The 19,041-nt window shown below is 42.7% G+C and overlaps 1 protein-coding gene across 2 annotated transcripts; it reads left to right on the forward strand.

The window, feature by feature from the left end:
• Positions 1-2,307: 2,307 nt before the first annotated feature.
• On the forward strand, positions 2,308-14,580 carry LOC140065632 (uncharacterized). Of its 2 annotated transcripts, XM_072113215.1 has the most exons (6): positions 2,308-2,381; positions 3,673-4,038; positions 8,804-8,938; positions 11,343-11,386; positions 13,700-13,732; positions 13,958-14,580. In XM_072113215.1, the coding sequence occupies exons 1-6, from the start codon at positions 2,360-2,362 to the stop codon at positions 14,003-14,005; spliced, it is 648 nt and encodes a 215-aa protein (XP_071969316.1). In that variant the 5' UTR covers positions 2,308-2,359; the 3' UTR covers positions 14,006-14,580. The 2 variants fall into 2 exon arrangements, with proteins under 2 accessions (XP_071969316.1, XP_071969317.1); XM_072113216.1 differs by lacking the exon at positions 13,700-13,732.
• The last annotated feature ends 4,461 nt before the right edge of the window (positions 14,581-19,041 follow it).

Raw genomic sequence — 19,041 nt, forward strand, 5'->3', positions numbered from 1 at the left:
AAGAGAGATGAAGTCGGGTGAAGAGGAGCACCGGAGGTAAGTGTTGTCTGTATTCATTTTATGGGGCTCCATCGCGGAGATTTCATTGGGTGGGGGGAACTACTGGGGGCATTTATTAAGTGTGTTGAGCATTGTTGGGGGCATTTATTGAGGGTGTGGAGCACTGATGGGGGCATTTATTAAGTGTGTGGAGCATTGTTGGGGGCATTTATTAGGGGTGTGGAACACTGTTAGGGGCATTTATTAGGGATGTGGAGCACTGTTGGGGGCATTTATTAGTGGTGTTGAACACTGTTGGGGGCATTTATTAGTGGTGTGGAGCACTGTTGGGGGCATTTATTAGTGGTGTGGAACACTGTTGGGGGCATTTATTAGTGGTGTGTAACACTGTTGGGGGCATTTATTAGTGGTGTGGAACACTGTTGGGGCATTTATTAGTGGTGTGGAGCACTGTTGTGGGTCATTTATTAGGGGTGTGGAACACTGTTGGGGGCATTTATTAGTGGTGTGGAGCACTGTTGTGGGTCATTTATTAGGGGTGTGGAACACTGTTGGGGGCATTTATTAGTGGTGTGGAGCACTGTTGTGGGTCATTTATTAGGGGTGTGGAGAACTGTTGGGGGCATTTATTAAGTGCGTGGTGCACTGTTGGGGGCATTTAATAGGGGTGTGGAACACTATTGGTGGCATTTATTAGGGGTGTGGAACACCGTTGGGGGCATTTATTAGGGGTGTGGAGCACTGTTTGGGTCATTTATTAGGGGTGTGGAGCACTGTTGGGGGCATTTATTAGGGGTGTGAAGCACTGTTGGGGTCATTTCATGAAGGGGAGCACTTTTGGGGGTATTTCATGGGGGGCACTGTTGGGGGCATTCCATGAGAGGAGCACTGTTGGGGGCATTTCATGGCGGGGGACACTGCTGGGGGAAATGTCCTAGGGTTGTGCCGGAATCTGAATTCTCCTTTGCATCGTATATATACAATCCGTTGCTCCATCCCTTCAGGCTGAACATATTCCCTAACCACATGTAACTCCTACTCTCTCCTCACTAGCCCTGTGCTCTCCTGCCCTCTATGTTATCCCTCAGCACTTGATCATTAGTATTACACAGCAGTCTGTGTCTGAGTCTCCTGACTTGCCCAAGGTGTCAGGCAGCTGGTCTGAGACACCGCTGGCTTCTCAAATGCTGACTGATCCCTCAGACCACAGACCCTGTGCTCCCGCCCACCAGGGGGTTTTATACTCCCCTAGTGAGGTGGCAGCACTGTCCAACCAGCTTCCAACTTGCTTTACAATTAGAACACATTGGTTAATAACATTTCACATGTTAACTCCTGCCCTCCCTGGCAGTGGTACCAGTTGTAACTACTAAGTTCTCCACTTTCGGAGATCTCCTAAAGAGATGGCCAGTCTCCCTAGGCAGCTCCTAACATGGAGAGGGTGCTATTCGCAACAACTACCTAATCTACGCATCGCAGGGTTGTTGCAGAAGATCTCATATTGAAATAATATATATGTGAGGATTATTTATAGAGGGGGGCAGGACCCCTATTTTTGGCATTAATAAGGAGTGGACCTTTAACTATCAGCAAGCTATTCCATATACTGAAAGTAGTCAATTGGTGAGGGACTGGAAACAATCATCAGAACAGAAGAACAGGGGCTCCATCTGTGTGGCTGTACCTGGTACTGCAGCTCAACCATCTCAAATGAGCAGCACCGATATATAGGATTCACACCAGAATAGATGGTGTTTGGATATTGTCTTGAAGAGGCCACAGTGTTGCAGCCCTTTAGTTGCACTAGTTGCGGGGTCTTGAGGATAGGATCTCCGACTAGGATCCCAAACATAGGTGGTTTGAACAGTAGCCCAGGGCCACAGTTTTCTAGGGGACCCATGGCCACCCAAACCACCCAACAAATTTTATTCACCCATAAAATTCACATACATCTTTTCCTGCTCTTAATTTGCATGTACACAAGAGCATTTTGGGACCTTTGAAGGTCTTCCAATGGTCCTGAAACCCCAGATAGAAAGCAGCAGAAGGGACGCATCCTCCATTCCCCAAGAAGCTGATTCTAGCAGCCTATGCAGAAAGTGATTCCAGACTTGTAGGGGCTATAATATTCCTACAGCCCAGGACCCATGATAGTCTTAATCCGCCCCTACTTCTCAGTATAAGCTATTCTGAAAATATATAAAAATTTCCTTGAATTCAAAAAACAGAAGTTATCTACGTCTCATGATTGCTTAACCAGACTTACAGAGGAAAGTTTTACAGACGGACCGTCACACGCAACTTCCTCACTGTATATAGATGTTCTACAGGAGCGACCCACAACCATCCATCATCTACTATGAGGGGATTAGTGATACCAGGTAAGGTTCACTTTTATAAGACTCTTCTGCCATTAGCGACATATCTTTTCTATCAATAATCAGGCGTCCTGTCTACACGGTAATAACGCAATGATCACACTCCCTGCCCTGCAGCTGCCTGTACTATGTCTTATGGCAGTGATGGCGAACCTTTTAGAGACCAAGTGCCCAAACTACAATAAAGACCCGCTTATTTATCGCAAAGTGCCAGCACAGAAATGTAATTTGTGATTTATACTCCCTTCTCTGTCACAGCTTTCATTGATACCAGCACTCTGAGGACACCAATAATGCAGAAAATAGTCCCAGGTACAGCTGTCACTTTAAAATAGCTCTGTGCACAGCAAGTCCTGGGCTGTCTGGGACTGCAGGAAGATACCTGGAGTCATCTCTGGTGATGGCCTGAGTGCCCACAGAAAGGGCTCTGAGTGCCACCTCTGGCACCAGTGCCATAGGTTAGCCATCACTGTCTTATGGTATAAATTATGTAACCAATGTTCAAGATGAAGTCCATCAACTGAGATCTCATGGACTTGTAATGAGTTGTCCTCCTGTGTGAGCAGGATTCGATAAATCACAGCAGCACAGTGCTCTCTGCCTCTGCTCTGCACTATGTCATGAGCATTGCAGATGGTGAGTAAATAGAGATCACACTCCTTGCCGTGCAGGTGCCTGTACTATGTCTTATCATGTAAATTATGTAGCCAATTTTCAAGATGAAGTCTACCTGCTGACATCTCATGGACATGTACTCCAGAGCATTGATGCAGTGTAATGAGTTGTCCTCCTGTGTGAGCAGGATTCGGTAGATCACAGCAGCACAGTGCTCTCTGCCTCTCCTCTGCACTATGTCATGAGCATTGCAGGAGTCTACAGATGTGAGTAAATAGAAATCACACTCCCTGCCCTGCAGGTGCCGGTACTATGTCTTATTGTATAAATTATGTAGCCAATGTTCAAGATGAAGTCCACCTGCTGAGATCTCATGGACATGTACTCCAGAGTAATGATGCAGTTTAATGAGATTCAGTAAATCACAGCAGCACAGTGCTCTCTGCCTCTGCTCTGCACTATGTCATGAGCATTGCAGGAGTCTACAGATGTGAGTAAATATTAGAACCCTCATTGCTCTTGACCGCCTTGGTTTTTGGATTCAGTACATTAAACATATACCAAAATACAGCGCTGTGAAAAAATACAGCTCTTCCCACAAAAAACAAGCCGGTTGTGTCAAAGGAAAAAAGGGGTGTTTTAGTTTCTGAAATATAACTGATGAACTTTTCCTTTCTAGTTCTTCTCGGCCTCACAATGGATGTGACCATTGGGACGAGCAGTATCCAACTGATCCCTCAGCACCCGGTTATTAATGGATCTGTCACCCTGAGTGTCACTCCTAGCATTACCGAGACACCTTATAGTGTTGCCTGGTACAAAGGACAAAATGAAGATCCTGACCGTCGTATCTTGATGTATATTCTTAGTGAGAAGCTTCTATTTCCTGGACCTCTCTACAATGTTAGAAGCTTCAGAATGTTTGCTAACGGTTCGTTACAGATCACAGATCTTCAACTCAGAGACGGAGGGAACTATCTGGTGGCTATATGGAAACTGCAGTCATTGTATTTGGAGAATATAAGTGTCACGTTGGCTTTCTATGGTGAGTTTCACTTCCAAGATTTCCTTTAGTTTTGATGTTAACCCCTTAAAGGGGTATTCCAGGAATAAGCATAATTCATATACAAGTGGGCACTCAAAATATAAGCTAATGTGTAATTAGTTGTTATTTAAAATTTTGCTCCCCTTAGCAGAAAATGCTGCTGACATAGACTGTAATGAAGAATTAAAATGCTACTGGCCCTTTAATCAGTCCGTTAATTTCCTTCGCGCGGTCCGTTGCAGGACAGAAGATGGCCGCTGGTCACATGTCCACATCACATGTCCTGCACCTGCCTGGGCAGGTCATGTGATCACCACTACATTTGGCTGTTGTCGGTTGGTTGCAGTGCATCCTGTATGGCCAGTGTTGTGGTGATGGCAGTTACACATCATTACTATGGTAACCAAGCAAGAAAACCTGTTATATCATCACTGGGAGCAGAGCATAAGAGGGAGGAGGAGTTACTGAGAACTAAAGGATCATGGAACTTGTATTTTCCAGTGGCGGCCATCTTAGTGATAACTCCACTTACTTAAGAGAGGCCATAAATTTTGTAAATCATAAAATCTAATTATTTAAGCTCCGTTTTGTGACTAATGACATTGAGTATTGTTGTATTCATTTATTTATATCATCATGGGTTTTTGTGTCAGACGTTCATATTCCCGGAATACCCCTTTAAGGACGCAGCCATTTTGTAGCTTAAGGGTCAGCCCCATTTTTTGGATTCTGACTTGCGTCACTTTATATGGTTATAACTTTTGAACTCTGTTACTTATCAAAGCGATTCTGAGATTGTTTTTTCCCCACATGTTGTACTTAAGTTTTGCGTTTATTTACAAAAAGAAAGAAAAAATTATGAATCTTTTGAAAAATTTGCCATTTTCGGAATTCGAAATCATTGCGTTTTCAGGCAGATAAATTTACCAGCCGAATAAGTTGCTGAATGACATTTCCCATTTGTCTACTTTACATTTTCATAATTTTTGAAATGTCTGGATAATTTATTTTGACATCACGCGGCTTTCAAATCGAATATCGGTTTTCCGTATTTTCAGAATTTACTTTTTTGTGGATAAATACTTTTGCATGAAATTTTAACTAGTTGGCATCAAAAACCCCCTATATAACCAACACATTTTTAAATCTGCCCCCCTCACACTATCAGAACCCACATTTAGGAAGATTGTAAACCCCTTGAGATCTTCATAGTAATTAAATAAAAATGGAGGTGAAATTTAGAATGGTCAAATTGTGTCGGTGATACGTTCATTTAGCCCTAAAATTCACACATTTCCAAACTATAAAAAGAGAAAACCCACCATACAATTTGTTATGCAATTTCTCCCGAGTGCAGAGACCCCCCACATGTGGCCGTTACTTGTTTTATGGGGGCACAGCGAGGCGCAGGAGGGAAGGAGCGCCCTGCAGCTGCCAGGATTTCTCATTGGCTGCTTTTGTAGGCTATAACATTTTAGCTTTTTTTTTCATTTTTGGGGCCATGTGACGGCATTTTTTTGCAGGATGAGATGCTTTTTCCAGTATTTTGGGGATGTTATCCCCAAAGAAGAAAGCATCAATTCTGTACTGGATTTTTTTACTTTTTTATTTTTTTTGCTGTTCACCGTATAGCCTAATAATCATGTTATCTTTATTCTATGGGTCAAAACGATTACGGGGACCAGATTCAGATATTTTTTCTTATGTTTTACTAAATTTGCCAAATAAAACCCTAATGTGGAGAAAAATCTATCATTTTTGAATGACCGTCTTCTGGATGGAATAACATTTTTACTTTTTTGGCTACGGAGCTGGTTGATGGCTTGTTTTTTGCAGGACATGTTGTACTTTGCAACAATATCATTCTGGAGTAAATATTTTTTTGATCACTTTTTATTGCATTTTTTGTGAGACGAAAAACAAGAATTTTTTTATTATTAGTATTATTAGTTCCACCATGGGACATGAACAAGCAATCGTCTGATTGCTTGTTCATGATAATACCCTGCAATACTGATGTATTGCAGCGTATTAGCAGTGTCAGCCTATGCACATGCATAGGCTGACACTGTGCCTTTAAGACAAAGTCATAGACGCCATATTACAGGCACTGCCTGCAGACAGCCCTGGGGTCCTGATCAGACCTCTGGGCGGCCATAGTAATGATCAGCTCCCACAGAAGACGGCATGTGGGTGTTGAACTGGAATGTCTGCTGTTAGTTACAACTGGCACCCCGTGTATCCCGATGCCAGCCCAGATCTCAGCTAAGTGATTATAAAGTTCCTCATGTTTATTTCACAATTATCATTGGGGTATTGGCCTTACTATTAACCCCTTAAGGACGGAGGGTTTTCCGGCTCATTTCTCGCTCTCCAACTTCAAAAATCCATAACTTTTTCATTTTTACGTGTACAGACCTGTGTGAGGGCTTATTTTGTGCGTAACAAATTTTACTTTCCCGTAATGTTATTTATTTTAACATGCCGTGTACTGCGAAGCTGAAAAAAAATTCCAAATGTGGAAAAATTGAAAAAAAACCGCACGTCACGTTCTTGTGGGCTCAGTTTTTACGACTTTCACTCTTCGCTCCAAATAACACGCCTACTTTATTCTTTGGTTCGGTGCGATCGCGGTGATACCAAATTTATATAGGTTTTATTGTGTTTTAATACATTTTCAAAAATTAAACGAATGTGTACAAAAAAGAAAAAAAAATTTTTGCCATCTTCTGACGCTAATAACTTTTTCATACTTTGGCGCACGGAAATGTGTGAGGGGTCATTTTTTGCGAAATGAGGCGACGTTTTCATTGCTACCATTTTGAGGTCTGTGCGACATTTTGATCATTTTTTATTTCATTTTTTATGTTATGTAAAAAGGTGTAAAAGTCGCATTTCGGACATTTGGGCGCCATTTCCCGCCTCGGAGGTCACCGCCGGCCGTAACCGTTTTTATATTTTGATAGATCGGGCATTTTGGGACGCGGCGATACCTAATATGTCTGTGATTTTTACTGTTTGTTATGTTTTATATCCATTCTAGGGAAATGGGGGTGATTTGAACTTTTAATATTTTATTAATTTTTTTTATTTTTTAAACTTTTTTTTTTCTTTTTTTTTTCACTATTTTTTAGACCATCTAGGGTACATTAACCCTAGATGATCAGATCGCTCCTACCATATACTGCAATACTACAGTATTGCAATATATGGCGTTTTTGCAGGTCTTACATTACAATGAGCCACTGGCTCATTGTAACGAACCTGCATAAACCATGTAGCCTCGTGTCAAGAGAAGACCCGAGGCTACCATGGTAACCGATCGCCGCCCCCCGATGACGTTCGGGGGCGTGGCGATCGGAAAAAAGATCGGAAAAAAGATGGCGTCTTTTAAACGCCGCCCGCGACTTTGCGGGCGGCGTTTAGAGGGTTAATAGCCGCGATCGGTGCAAGCACCGACCGCGGTTATTAGCGGTGGGGGTTTTGTGCAAAATGCAAAAACCCCCACCTCTGTATGAAGAGGACTCAGCCCGTGAGCCCTCTTCATACATCCCTTATACCTCTGCGCCGTAGAGCTACGGCGCAGAGCGTTAAGGGGTTAATGACTACATTATCATTTTATTGCTGTTTTAGTTCCTACCCCTCAGTGATGGTCATAGTATTCAGCGATTCCAGAGTGTGGAAACAGACACTTCATGATCCCTATAGTGCTGTGTGCTGACAATGGGCTTAAATTATCCGAGTACAGGGTTTATCTACACTTTTATTTAGCTTCTGAACAATCACTAGTATCTGACACATAGAAAAAGAGAGATGAGACGGATCAGGGATGGGAGATGATGAGATCCATGAGATAGATAAAACACACAATGACACCCTGCTAACTTACCTATAACACACATTGTCAACTATACTATATCTCAGCTATAACACACACACAGTCTCCTTCCCCTTCTATAAAGACCTTATCTTGCCTGTAGCTTGTAGAGTAAGTATGTGCATGCTGCTGCTTGCTGGTAGGAAGTGTCTGTAAGGCTCTGCGTGTGAGCTTGTCTTGTAATGGAAGGGAGAGGGGTAGAGGTCAAACTGCAGCGTGCATACAGGAGAAGCTATTATTGAGAAGAATCTGCCATGCCCAATCATAGAAGAATTATGGTCAGATCCCTGGGAAATTAGGTATACACCAGGACTGATAGAGACAGGTTGGACTTATATCTGTGAAATGTTGTAATTTTGTTAATAACAGTGAATTAGAGAATGTGTTGTTTTGTTATCCTGAGTATATTTAAGAATCTTATCTTCTTGGGAATACCCAAGAAGAGGAAGGTCTCTGCTGGCAGATGTGATTGAACACAACTTTGATCCAGGGCCTTTAACCTCTCAGATACTGTGACCAGATGGAATCACAATATATGAGCGGTTACTTTTACTTCTGTAAAAATTGAAATCAACCGAATCACTTCCCCATGAGGAGATCTTGGAAGTCTTTCCCTGTTCATTACAGTCTCTGCAGTGAGATTGACGTCTCTCAGGCAGTTCCATCGCGTTTTCCCAAAGACTACAATACAGTTTTATTACAGTCTATCACCAAGCACCAACTTACAAAGCTCACAGCTTAAATGTACCGGGTTTTTGCAGGGATTACACCTTTTACTATCATTATTCTGATTGTTTCCATTGTTATTTGCATTGTTATTATCATGCCGTGTTTTTATGTTAATATTGTTGTTACTATTAGTAATACTTTCAGCTTTCTTTGTTTTAGAATCCATCATTTATGAAAAAGACAGTTCCTTAGGATTTACACTTGGACTTATCTTTGCAATAATCTTGGGAATTGCACTGATGATTATGGGAAGTGTCTACTTATACAGGAAATTTGGGACACAGAGGTTGGACGGTAAGAAAATAGACAGACACATTCACTGCATGTTGTGGTTTAGGTTAGCTGTGAGATTTTTTGCTTTTTCTTGGGGGCATTTTGACTTTACTTTACACTAACTTTACATGCTCATCGACCTATTTCCTCCTTAGGTTGAACATATAACTGAGTGCAGAGAGGACTATGCAGCTACACTATGTCTGCACAGTTCTCTCTATGTTTGCACAGTAGCACATTTTTTCAATTTCCACAAAAACAAAAGGGATGAGTGACCTCAGGTACACAGCCAGTGGCGTAACTACCACCGTAGCAGCCATAGCGGTTGCTACGGGGCCCGTGAACTTAAGGGGCCCGGGGACGCACGGCCGCATGTGTCTAACCCGCCTACTCCCTCCCAAACAGCCTCCCATACGCCGGCCGACGAACCTCCGACCACACTGCCCGCCCCCACCGCACTATCTCGCGCGCGCGCGCGGCCGCCTCCCCGCACTTGCCATCCGCCCGCCCCCCCGCACTTGCCATCCGCCCGCCCCCCCGCACTTGCCATCCGCCCGCCCCCCCGCACTTGCCATCCGCACGCCCCCCGCACTTGCCATCCGCCCGCCCCCCGCACTTGCCATCCGCACGCCCCCCGCACTTGCCATCCGCACGCCCCCCGCACTTGCCATCCGCACGCCCCCCGCACTTGCCAACCGCCCGTCCCCCGCACTTGCCATCCGCCCACACTTGCCATCCGCCCGCCCCCCGCACTTGCCAACCGCCCGCCCCCCGCACTTGCCAACCGCCCGCCCCCCGCACTTGCCAACCGCACGCGAACCCCCCTGCCCGCCCGAACGCCGAACCACCCAGCTGATGGCCTACACAGCCGCCACGCTGGACATCAAAAAAGTAAGTACTATTATTTACATGTGTTTGTATATATATGCTAATGTGTGTGTTTTGTATATATATATATATATATATATATATATATATATATATATATATATATATATGCTAATGTGTGTGTTTTGTATATATATATATATGCTTGTGTGTGTGTATATATATATATATATATATATATATATATATGCTTGTGTGTGTATATATATATATATATATATATATATGCTTGTGTGTGTATATATATATATATATATATATATATATGCTTGTGTGTGTGTATATATATATATATATATATATATATATATATATGCTTGTGTGTGTGTATATATATATATATATATATGCTTGTGTGTGTGTGTATATATATATGTATATATATATATATATATATGCTTGTGTGTGTGTATATATATATATATATATATGCTTGTGTGTGTGTATATATATATATATATATATATATATATATATATATGCTTGTGTGTGTGTATATATATATATGCTTATGTATGTGTGTGTGTGTGTGTGTGTGTATATATATATATATATGCTTTTATATATATATATATATATATATATATATATGCTTATGTATGTGTGTGTGTATATATATATGCTTATGTATGTGTGTATATATATATATATATATATATATATATGCTTATGTATGTGTGTGTGTATAAATATATATGCTTATGCTTGGGTATGTGTGTGTGTATATATAATATATAAATGCTGTATGTGTGTTTTTGTATATGGTGCGAATTTGAATGTATGCATGTGCTGTATGTGTGTACATGCTATACGTGTGTGTATATGCTATATATACTTAATGTATGTGTGTAAATGCTGTATGTACTGTATGTAAACACTGTATGTATATGTTGTGTTTATACTGTATGTATAAGTATACATATACATACTATATGTATATAATGTGTATGTAGTATACAGTAAGTGTGCAAATTTGATGTGTATATACTGTATGAGTTTGTATATATGTGTATAAATGTATTTGTGTATGCATATGAGTGTATACATGTATGTATGTGGATGCGAGTATAGGATAGTGAATGTATGAGTGTAGAACGTTATATGTGTGTGTGTATATGTCTGTATAAATTTGCATATATCTTTTAAAGGGGAAGGGGGCCCCATGCAGAAATCTGCTATGGGGCCCAGCCACTACTAGTTACGCCACTGTACACAGCAGATCCTGGTGCCAGTTCTCTTCACAACACCAAACTATTGTTAGTAACTTTACATGTTCAGCGGCCTGTTTCCTCCCAACATTAATCAAATAACTGAGTGGTGGAAGAGATAGGGAGGGCTATGCAGCTATAGTATGGCTGCACAGTTCTATGATGGAAGGGTAGCACATACAGTATTTCCAATATTCATAGAAACTAAAAGGAAGAGTGACTGTAGACCCAGGAACCACTTCTTTTCACAACACCAAACTAATTATGTTAACTTTATGCAGATACTTTCTCAGCCACGTTATTTATAATCTCTTGTGATCCACCCCCAGAGTCTTTGGAGAACAGACAGGTCCCTGTTTATGAAAATGTCAAGGTATGTGGAGAGAACTTCAGTGTTTTAAACTAAAAATGCTCATTATTTATTGGAAATATTTATTGGAAGCCCAAATTATTTCTTAAAGGGAACCTGACACCACATTTTTAACAAATACAGCTAGTGGCAGGTTCCTTTAGAGCCAGAGTTATAAACTTGCCTGGTATCTATGCATCTTTTGAGTGAATCGAGGGCATGGCCTAAAGTCATGTGACCAGGGTGACATTATCTTGGTCTTGTAACCTCTTAACATTAGCAAACTGTACCCCATGCACATATCTGACCACATAAAACAATAACAGGAGCATGCACTTCTACTCCTCTCCATGCTGGTTGCTGTGATATTATGTGATATGATATGCTGTGATTTCATGAGATATATGCTTACAGTTTGCTAATGTTAGAAGGCTACAGAACCTGCAACGATGTCAACCTGGTCACATGACATTATTGCTCCATGCAGAGTTAGCAAGGAGAGGAGCTGCTGGATTCAGCCTGAGGAGGCCACACCCACCTCGACTCGCTGTAGACATGCTTGGACACCAGGTAAGATTATAAAGTTGAATTTATGGGAATCTGAGGGGAACATTTTTTACCTAAAAGAAAGGTGTCAGTTAGTTTCTAGGGCTCAATGGGATCCTGCCACTAGCTGTATTAGTGAAAAATCTGGTGGCAGGTTCCCTTTAAGATCAGAGACGGACATCCCAATTCCGGGGCAATTCATGTGCATACAAAAGTGGTCCCTGATATATCTGTGTGCTCTATATATAATTGGGCACATTTACTCACCCGGTCCGGAGGAGTTCCCGAAAGTGCATTGTCCCACGACAATGCACTGTGCTGCAATTAAATAAGATTATGCGCCCGATATCCTGCATGTGTCACTTCCCCGGTCAGGTTCGCCGGAGTTCACCATCTTCCTCCTGGTGCATGTAAGTGCATGTCTTGCGACACAATCGACCGACGGACCGCCCCCCCCCCCCATTTGTGTCGAAAAAAACCTGTCGCCGCTGTGCCAAAATCCGATCACGTGCGCCAAAATCCCCTTCTAGATGGCTGTCCCAGCAGTGCAAATCTGAAAAAGTAAAGTCCGCGGGGACCCTTAGTGAATGTGTCCCAATGTTTCATTTTATTTTACAAATTGAAAAAAATATTTATTCACTTTTTTCAGAGACTTTTTTACTCTATTTAATGTACTTGATTATAGGGTGGTGATGGGGAGTGTCATTGAAATCATGTGCTGAAAATGAACTGCTGAAAAGTTCAAAGAAAAGCAAAGTGTGAAGAAGAATTTCTGGGGGAAGGGGGGTGGCTAGAATCAAAGTCACCATAATTATCAGCTACATTAATATGAACACACTGGAGCACATTTACTTACCCGGTCCTCTCCCGATCCCCGCTGTGCGTTGTCTGACGAGGATTTGGGTCTGCTGCGATTCTGCTGCGCTGACATCACTAAGGTCATGCGTCCAATTTCCTTCATGTGTCGTTTCCCCTCTCAGATCCGCTGGAGTTCACCTATTTCTTCCTGGTACATGTAAGTGCTGATCTTGCGACACAATTTCGTTTTTAAATTCCGCGGTTTGTCCGAATCAGTCAGGTTGTCCGATGGCATGCCCCCCCAATTTCTGATGCATGCAAGCCGGTGCTGATTCGCCACAATCCGATCGCGTGCGCCAAAAACCCGGGGCAATTTGGCACAAAAAGGAAATATTCGGGAAACCCGACAGAATCGTGGTCCGCAGACCCTTAGTAAATGTGCCCCATCGTGGGGGATTTAACAATGTGTCTCAGGTTCCGCCAGTTTCTAGCTGGAAAACACTAGTCTTTTGCTGCGCCAGATTTATCACTGTGATGATGAATTCTGGTGCAGTATTAGACTGTCGTATCCTACTTTAGACCTAATTTTAGTTGGTCTAAACTTTGTGCCCGAATTTTGGTCGCACGGGCGATTTCCTGCAATCCGCGCCCCTCTCTCGTGGAGCCACGCCCATCTTTAGAAGGACACTCCTCCTTATTCAGACAAGTCGGAAAATTGCCAAAAAAAAGGTCTAAAAGCCTTGATAACTGTGGTTTATAACCCCCCCCCCCCCCCCCCCCCATTATCTTAGTAAGGCAAAGACACATCTTCCATATTATTCCCATAAAAACATTTGTTTTAGTTAATAAAATATGTACCTCAAAATATTTAAATTGAAAAATAAATCTAACTCATCTAGCAAAAATACAAGCCCTCATAAGGCCCTACATCAGCCGAATGATAAAGAAATCTACGCTAGCTGCATATTTATATAATTTTTTTTTATTTTACAGGATTCACAACCTACAGTGGAATCCTCATATATGGTGAGAAGAGACTCTTTAGACACTATAACAAATGGAGTTGCTGGTTCGTGAGGCCCCACATGCTGGACATCTAAAGAGTATGGGTGAATAGAGAGGGTTCATTAGCAGAGCTCTCTCTGTATACAGTGTCTGCTGTATTTTACCTAAAGGGCACCTGTGGGTTTATAATCAAGTTTTATATATTTTTTTATATTTTTGAAGTATTTTTCCTCGTTTCTCTTGCAGGATTTGCAGTTCATATGTGAAGAAACATATACAGAGCTGAATAGATGAGAGATCGCTGTCATATGAATATGTATATTCATAGACCAAAGGAGCCGAAGAGCCAAATGCAATATCTGTACGAGCTCCCCAATTATAAAGTATTGATCATAGGAACAGTCTTCTCATGGGGGGGGAAGAGACACTTTATGGGCTCCTTCGGGCTCTTAGGCCCAGGTGTAACTGTGGTCTCTGAACCGACCTCAACCTGTACATGGAAATAATGAAATGGTGGACACTGGTGAATATATTCTCTGTACATGCAAAACGGAAGATTAAACCAACCCTCTAAAAAGGAAATCACAGACATCGGCGTCCTAGATCTCAGCTTCCTCAACTGATACCGACTTGGTAGAAAATGGAAGCTATAAATATCATTTTTAGTTTCTATTTGGATGAATTTATGAGCTAAACCTGGTGTTCATGTAAAAATACCACCAGAAACTGATAAGTACAAACCTGGAACCTACTAAGAGACCATGGGTAGTGCTATCAGGAGAAGAAGTGAACTTGAGATGGTGGTGGTAGGTCATAAAATGAACTTAAACAAAATACAAATTCAAAATACGATACAATGTACCTCCAGGGAGAGCCCATGCACCACTGTAGGGAATCTGTACCATCTTGAAAGTATCTTAAAATTCCTTTCCTGACATCTCTCAGAGAACGAGCTCTTATGAGTCATTGTGAAGACCTTCATTTTCGCCTCTTTAGAGAAGGATCTGTTCAGATCATTTTCCCATGGCAGAGGTGGAACCAAGTCTACATCCCCACCAACATCAAGCAGTGTGTAGACCGAGGATATTGTATGTGAGGGGAGAGAAGGTTGGACACAGGTCTCCTCAAAAACTGTTAGTGTAGGGGTCAGAGCCTTGATTGTTCCCAAAGTTTCGATACCCCTAGCCAAGGAGGCATATGTCAACTATCTCTAGTGTTTTGCTCTTAATGATATTCATAATGTCTTGTATTCCATTATCAATGCTGATCACACCATCCAATATAAGCAAGAGAAAAAACACAGCTCACGGGACCTGAATTACTAAATAGCCAGAATTCCCTTTTAAAATGGACAACAGTAATGTCAGGATTAGGAGGCAGTGGATCCTCTGTACCACCGGGGACGATGACATAAGCCAACACCTTTGACCACAGTGTAAGGCTATATTCACACTGCCGTTGCCCGCCCGTACCGTACCGTAGCGGGCAACGGCAGTGTACGGGGAGAGGAGGAGGAGGTGAGCGCCGCTCACCCCCGCCCCTCTCCATAGCAACCTATGGCGCACGGCCCCGTATTACGGGAAAAGATAGGACAGGTCCTATCTTTTTCCCGGGTACGGAACGGTACGGTGCCGCACGTGTGGAGTGTATGGGGGACGTATATCGGCCGTATATACGTCGGCCGTATATACGTCCCCCATACGTTCGTGTGAATGTAGCCTAAGTGGCACTCAGTTTATACCAGAGGCTGCCGCAGAGCAGGTTGGACTTGTTGAGACTTGTCCGCAATTGCGGTCAAGGTGAACTACAGAATCGGAAGGCAAACTCGTAAGGTCAGGACAGGCAGCACGGGATCAGAGTCAATAACGGAACGGGGGTCACAATGGGGATTCAGAAACACAGTAAATCGCATGGAACAGCTTTCTCTGAGACACTATGCACATAGATCGGTGGCCCTATAAATTCTCTGAAGCCGGCGCGCGCTTGCACGGGTGAGCCTGCGACATGGGTCCCGGAGCACCTGTGACTGGTTGCATATTTTTTAGGGTTTTCTTTCCAAGCAAAATAACATTTCTGAATAGCATTATAAAATTCAGTGGGTCCGTGTGCAGGTGAACACAGACATCACACACCTTTGAAAAACAGAAGTGGGAATAAACCCCAATAAGCCACAATATAAAAAAAGCAGTTGTAGAAACAAAATGTGTTGTCATGACTGTAACAATAGCACAATATAACTGCAGAAGAATAACCTTTAGTTTGCACCAAAGCCAAAGCAAACATCAGTAGAAAATGAAGCGAGCGTGCCAAGGTTTGTGACGCAGCTTTCTAAAGTTAACTAGAAAAATTATGAAAAATTATCTTTGTCATTATTCTACAGTCATCTGTTATTTAGAGAAAATTCTGTTGTTATATTTATGTAAATTAGCTTTTCAGGGGTTGGGCAGTGTCTGTTATGCCCTCTTTATACAATAGGTGTCAATTTGCTGAGTGATATAGAGCAAAGAAAACGGGCATGACCCAAACCCCAGTGCACCAAAAAGATCATTTGCATGAAGATAAAAACAGAATTTTCCCTATAATGACAGATCGCTGGCTATAACTTGTAAGGGATTTGGGAGTGATAAAATTCCTTAAAATCTTTCTTTTCTGTCCATAAATTATCAAGATTTCAGCTCCAAACTTTAAGTCCAAGTTGGCTCCGAAAGGTTAAATTAAAATCACAAAAGAGCAAAATACTTCATTTTTAGTTCACTTTAGATAGACATTTCCCAATTTCTATGAGATTACAAGCCTTAAAAGGGTATTCCCACGAAGACGACTTATATATACTCAGGATAACAAAATAACACATTCTCTAATTCACTGTTATTAACAAAAAAGCAGCATTTCACAGATCTAAGTCCTACCTGTCTCTATGAGTCCTGGTGTACACGATTTCCCTAGACACTACCCTGTAACTTCTGACTTAGAGTTTGGTGGCTGCCATCTTGGATTCCGGTGTGAGGCCGTGCTGCTGAGATCTCTGTATCTTTCTGCTCTGTGCCTGTAGCCCCGCCCCCTGCAGTCTAGCACGGAGCTCACACTGATTCACTTCCTGCCAGCACATCGTGAGCAGAGAGAAGCTGCAAACTACAAGCTACAAGGAGATAAGTGATATGGGGAAAGGGGGAGGCAGGCAACTGTCTTTGAGACTGAGATGCAGCAGTGCTGACAGTGTAAAAGTCTGTCAACCTCTGTCTGTCATGCCTCTGTGTAATAGGTATCTCATGAATCTCTCATCTGTCTCATCTCTCTTTCTATGTGTCAGTGTGTTGTTACAATGTCAGTAGCCAGATGAAAGTGTATGTGCACCTGATATACACCCTGATATAACCACATTGTCACCCCACAGAACTAGATGGATAATACAGTAATGTGTCTGCTTAGAAAGGCCCACATGCTGGGATTTTGCACTGAGCAGCCTAGAGAGTGATAGGAGATAAAACAGCAATAACACTGAGGAATATTGTAAAGTAAGGGGTTACAATGATCTTTATTGTGTAAACATCACTAGGGGATTCGGATTTGAGAATTTTTTTTCATGGGAAAATACCTTTAATGACCCACATAGGTACACAATAAATTTTGGACACTAAACCACCCACGGATACTTATGGTCCAGTGGTTTTGTGTCCCAAATAACCCATTAGCTTTTCCCTCTGTGCCCAGAAAGAAGTGAAAATATAGTTATAAACTTACCTTTCGGCTCTCAGTGCTGGGGCAGTGAAGCTGCTGTGATACACCTCGAGCTCACCCTGGCCTTATTGTGTGTGCACAATACCTACAGCACATGCCCAATGAAACCAGGGTGTTCCACTCATTGAATCACTGTGAAGGTGTGGGGAGCACCAAAGATGGGTCCAATGTACCTTATCAGACTCATTTCTAGGTAAGTATTCACTCACACAACCGTATTGAGGACCAATTTTTGCCCAGACTTTTGCAGATCACAGCCCCCATAGAGGTCTATGGCACCTGGTCATGGTGCGGTGACCACATGGTGTCTCACCGCTCCATGTCAGGGCCAGGCAACTATGGAGAGGGAAGCAATGAGGAGCGCTCTCTCTTTTTTTCCTGCAAGCTATGTATTGGGGGGTGGGGTGTGCAGGGCTGCAGGCTATAAACTGGTAGGGCTGGGGCTGCAGGCTATAAACTGGGGGGCTGGGGCTGCAGGCTATAAACTGGGGGGCTGGGGCTGCAGGCTATAAACTGTGGGAGGTGGAGCTGCAGGCTATAAACTGGGGGGCTGTGGCTGCAGGCTATAAACTGTGGGGGGCTGAGGCTATAAGCTGGGGGGTTCAGGGGCTGCAGGCTATAATCTGGGGGCATGGGCTGCAGGCTATAAGCTGGGGGGAAAGGGGTTGCAGGATATATACTGGGGGGCAGGGGCTGCAGGCTATAAGCTGAAGGGCATGGGCTACAGGCTATATACTGGGGGCAGGGGCTGCAGCTATATACTGACGGACAAAGGGCTGGCTTTATACTACGGCAAAGGACTGGCTGTATACTGGGGCAAAGGACTGGCTGTATACTGGGTCAAAGGATTGGCTGTATATTGGGGCAAAGGGCTGGCTTTTTACTTGGTGAATGATTTGGCTGTCTATATACTGGGAGCAAGGGGCTTCTGGCTATATACTGGGGGTATGAGTTGGCATGCTATATACTAGGCTTATACTCAAGTAAATGGTTTTCACAGTTTTTTGTGTTAAAATTAGGGGCCTCAGCTTATACTTGGGTCGGCTTTATACACTCACACACACATAGATACACATATAGAGCATATACACATACTTAAACTGCCATATACAGATACAGCATATAAACACACATACAGTATATACACCCCATACACCGTATACACATCATAGATATACACATATACAGCATACATACTGTGGCAAAATATGTATATAATGGTACAAATCCTCCTTTCTTTTGCGTCAGGTTGGATGACTGGCGCCCCCTGACACTGTGGATCCCATAGCGGCTGCTATAGAGAATAGTGTGCCCATTGCCAAAGTGTTTTTATAATAAAAGTGGGTCGTGTCAAATGGAAAAAAACCCATTTATCCCTCCTATGTGAAATAGACACATGAATGTTTTCCCGAGGGTGGGGGGAGAAACCACTTCTCACTGGCCACTCCCATGGGACACAGGACACCGCTCTGCAGAGAGAAAGGTAAACTTTCCTCCAACTTTTCTTTTTTACGGAAAAACTGTTTTATTTTAAAAACACTTTGGCAATGGGCACACTATTCTCCTTGGAGAACTAGGAAAAGGGCTCCTGA

This window comes from Engystomops pustulosus, chromosome 6, assembly GCF_040894005.1.
Source record: "Engystomops pustulosus chromosome 6, aEngPut4.maternal, whole genome shotgun sequence".
Lineage (NCBI taxonomy): Eukaryota > Metazoa > Chordata > Amphibia > Anura > Leptodactylidae > Engystomops > Engystomops pustulosus.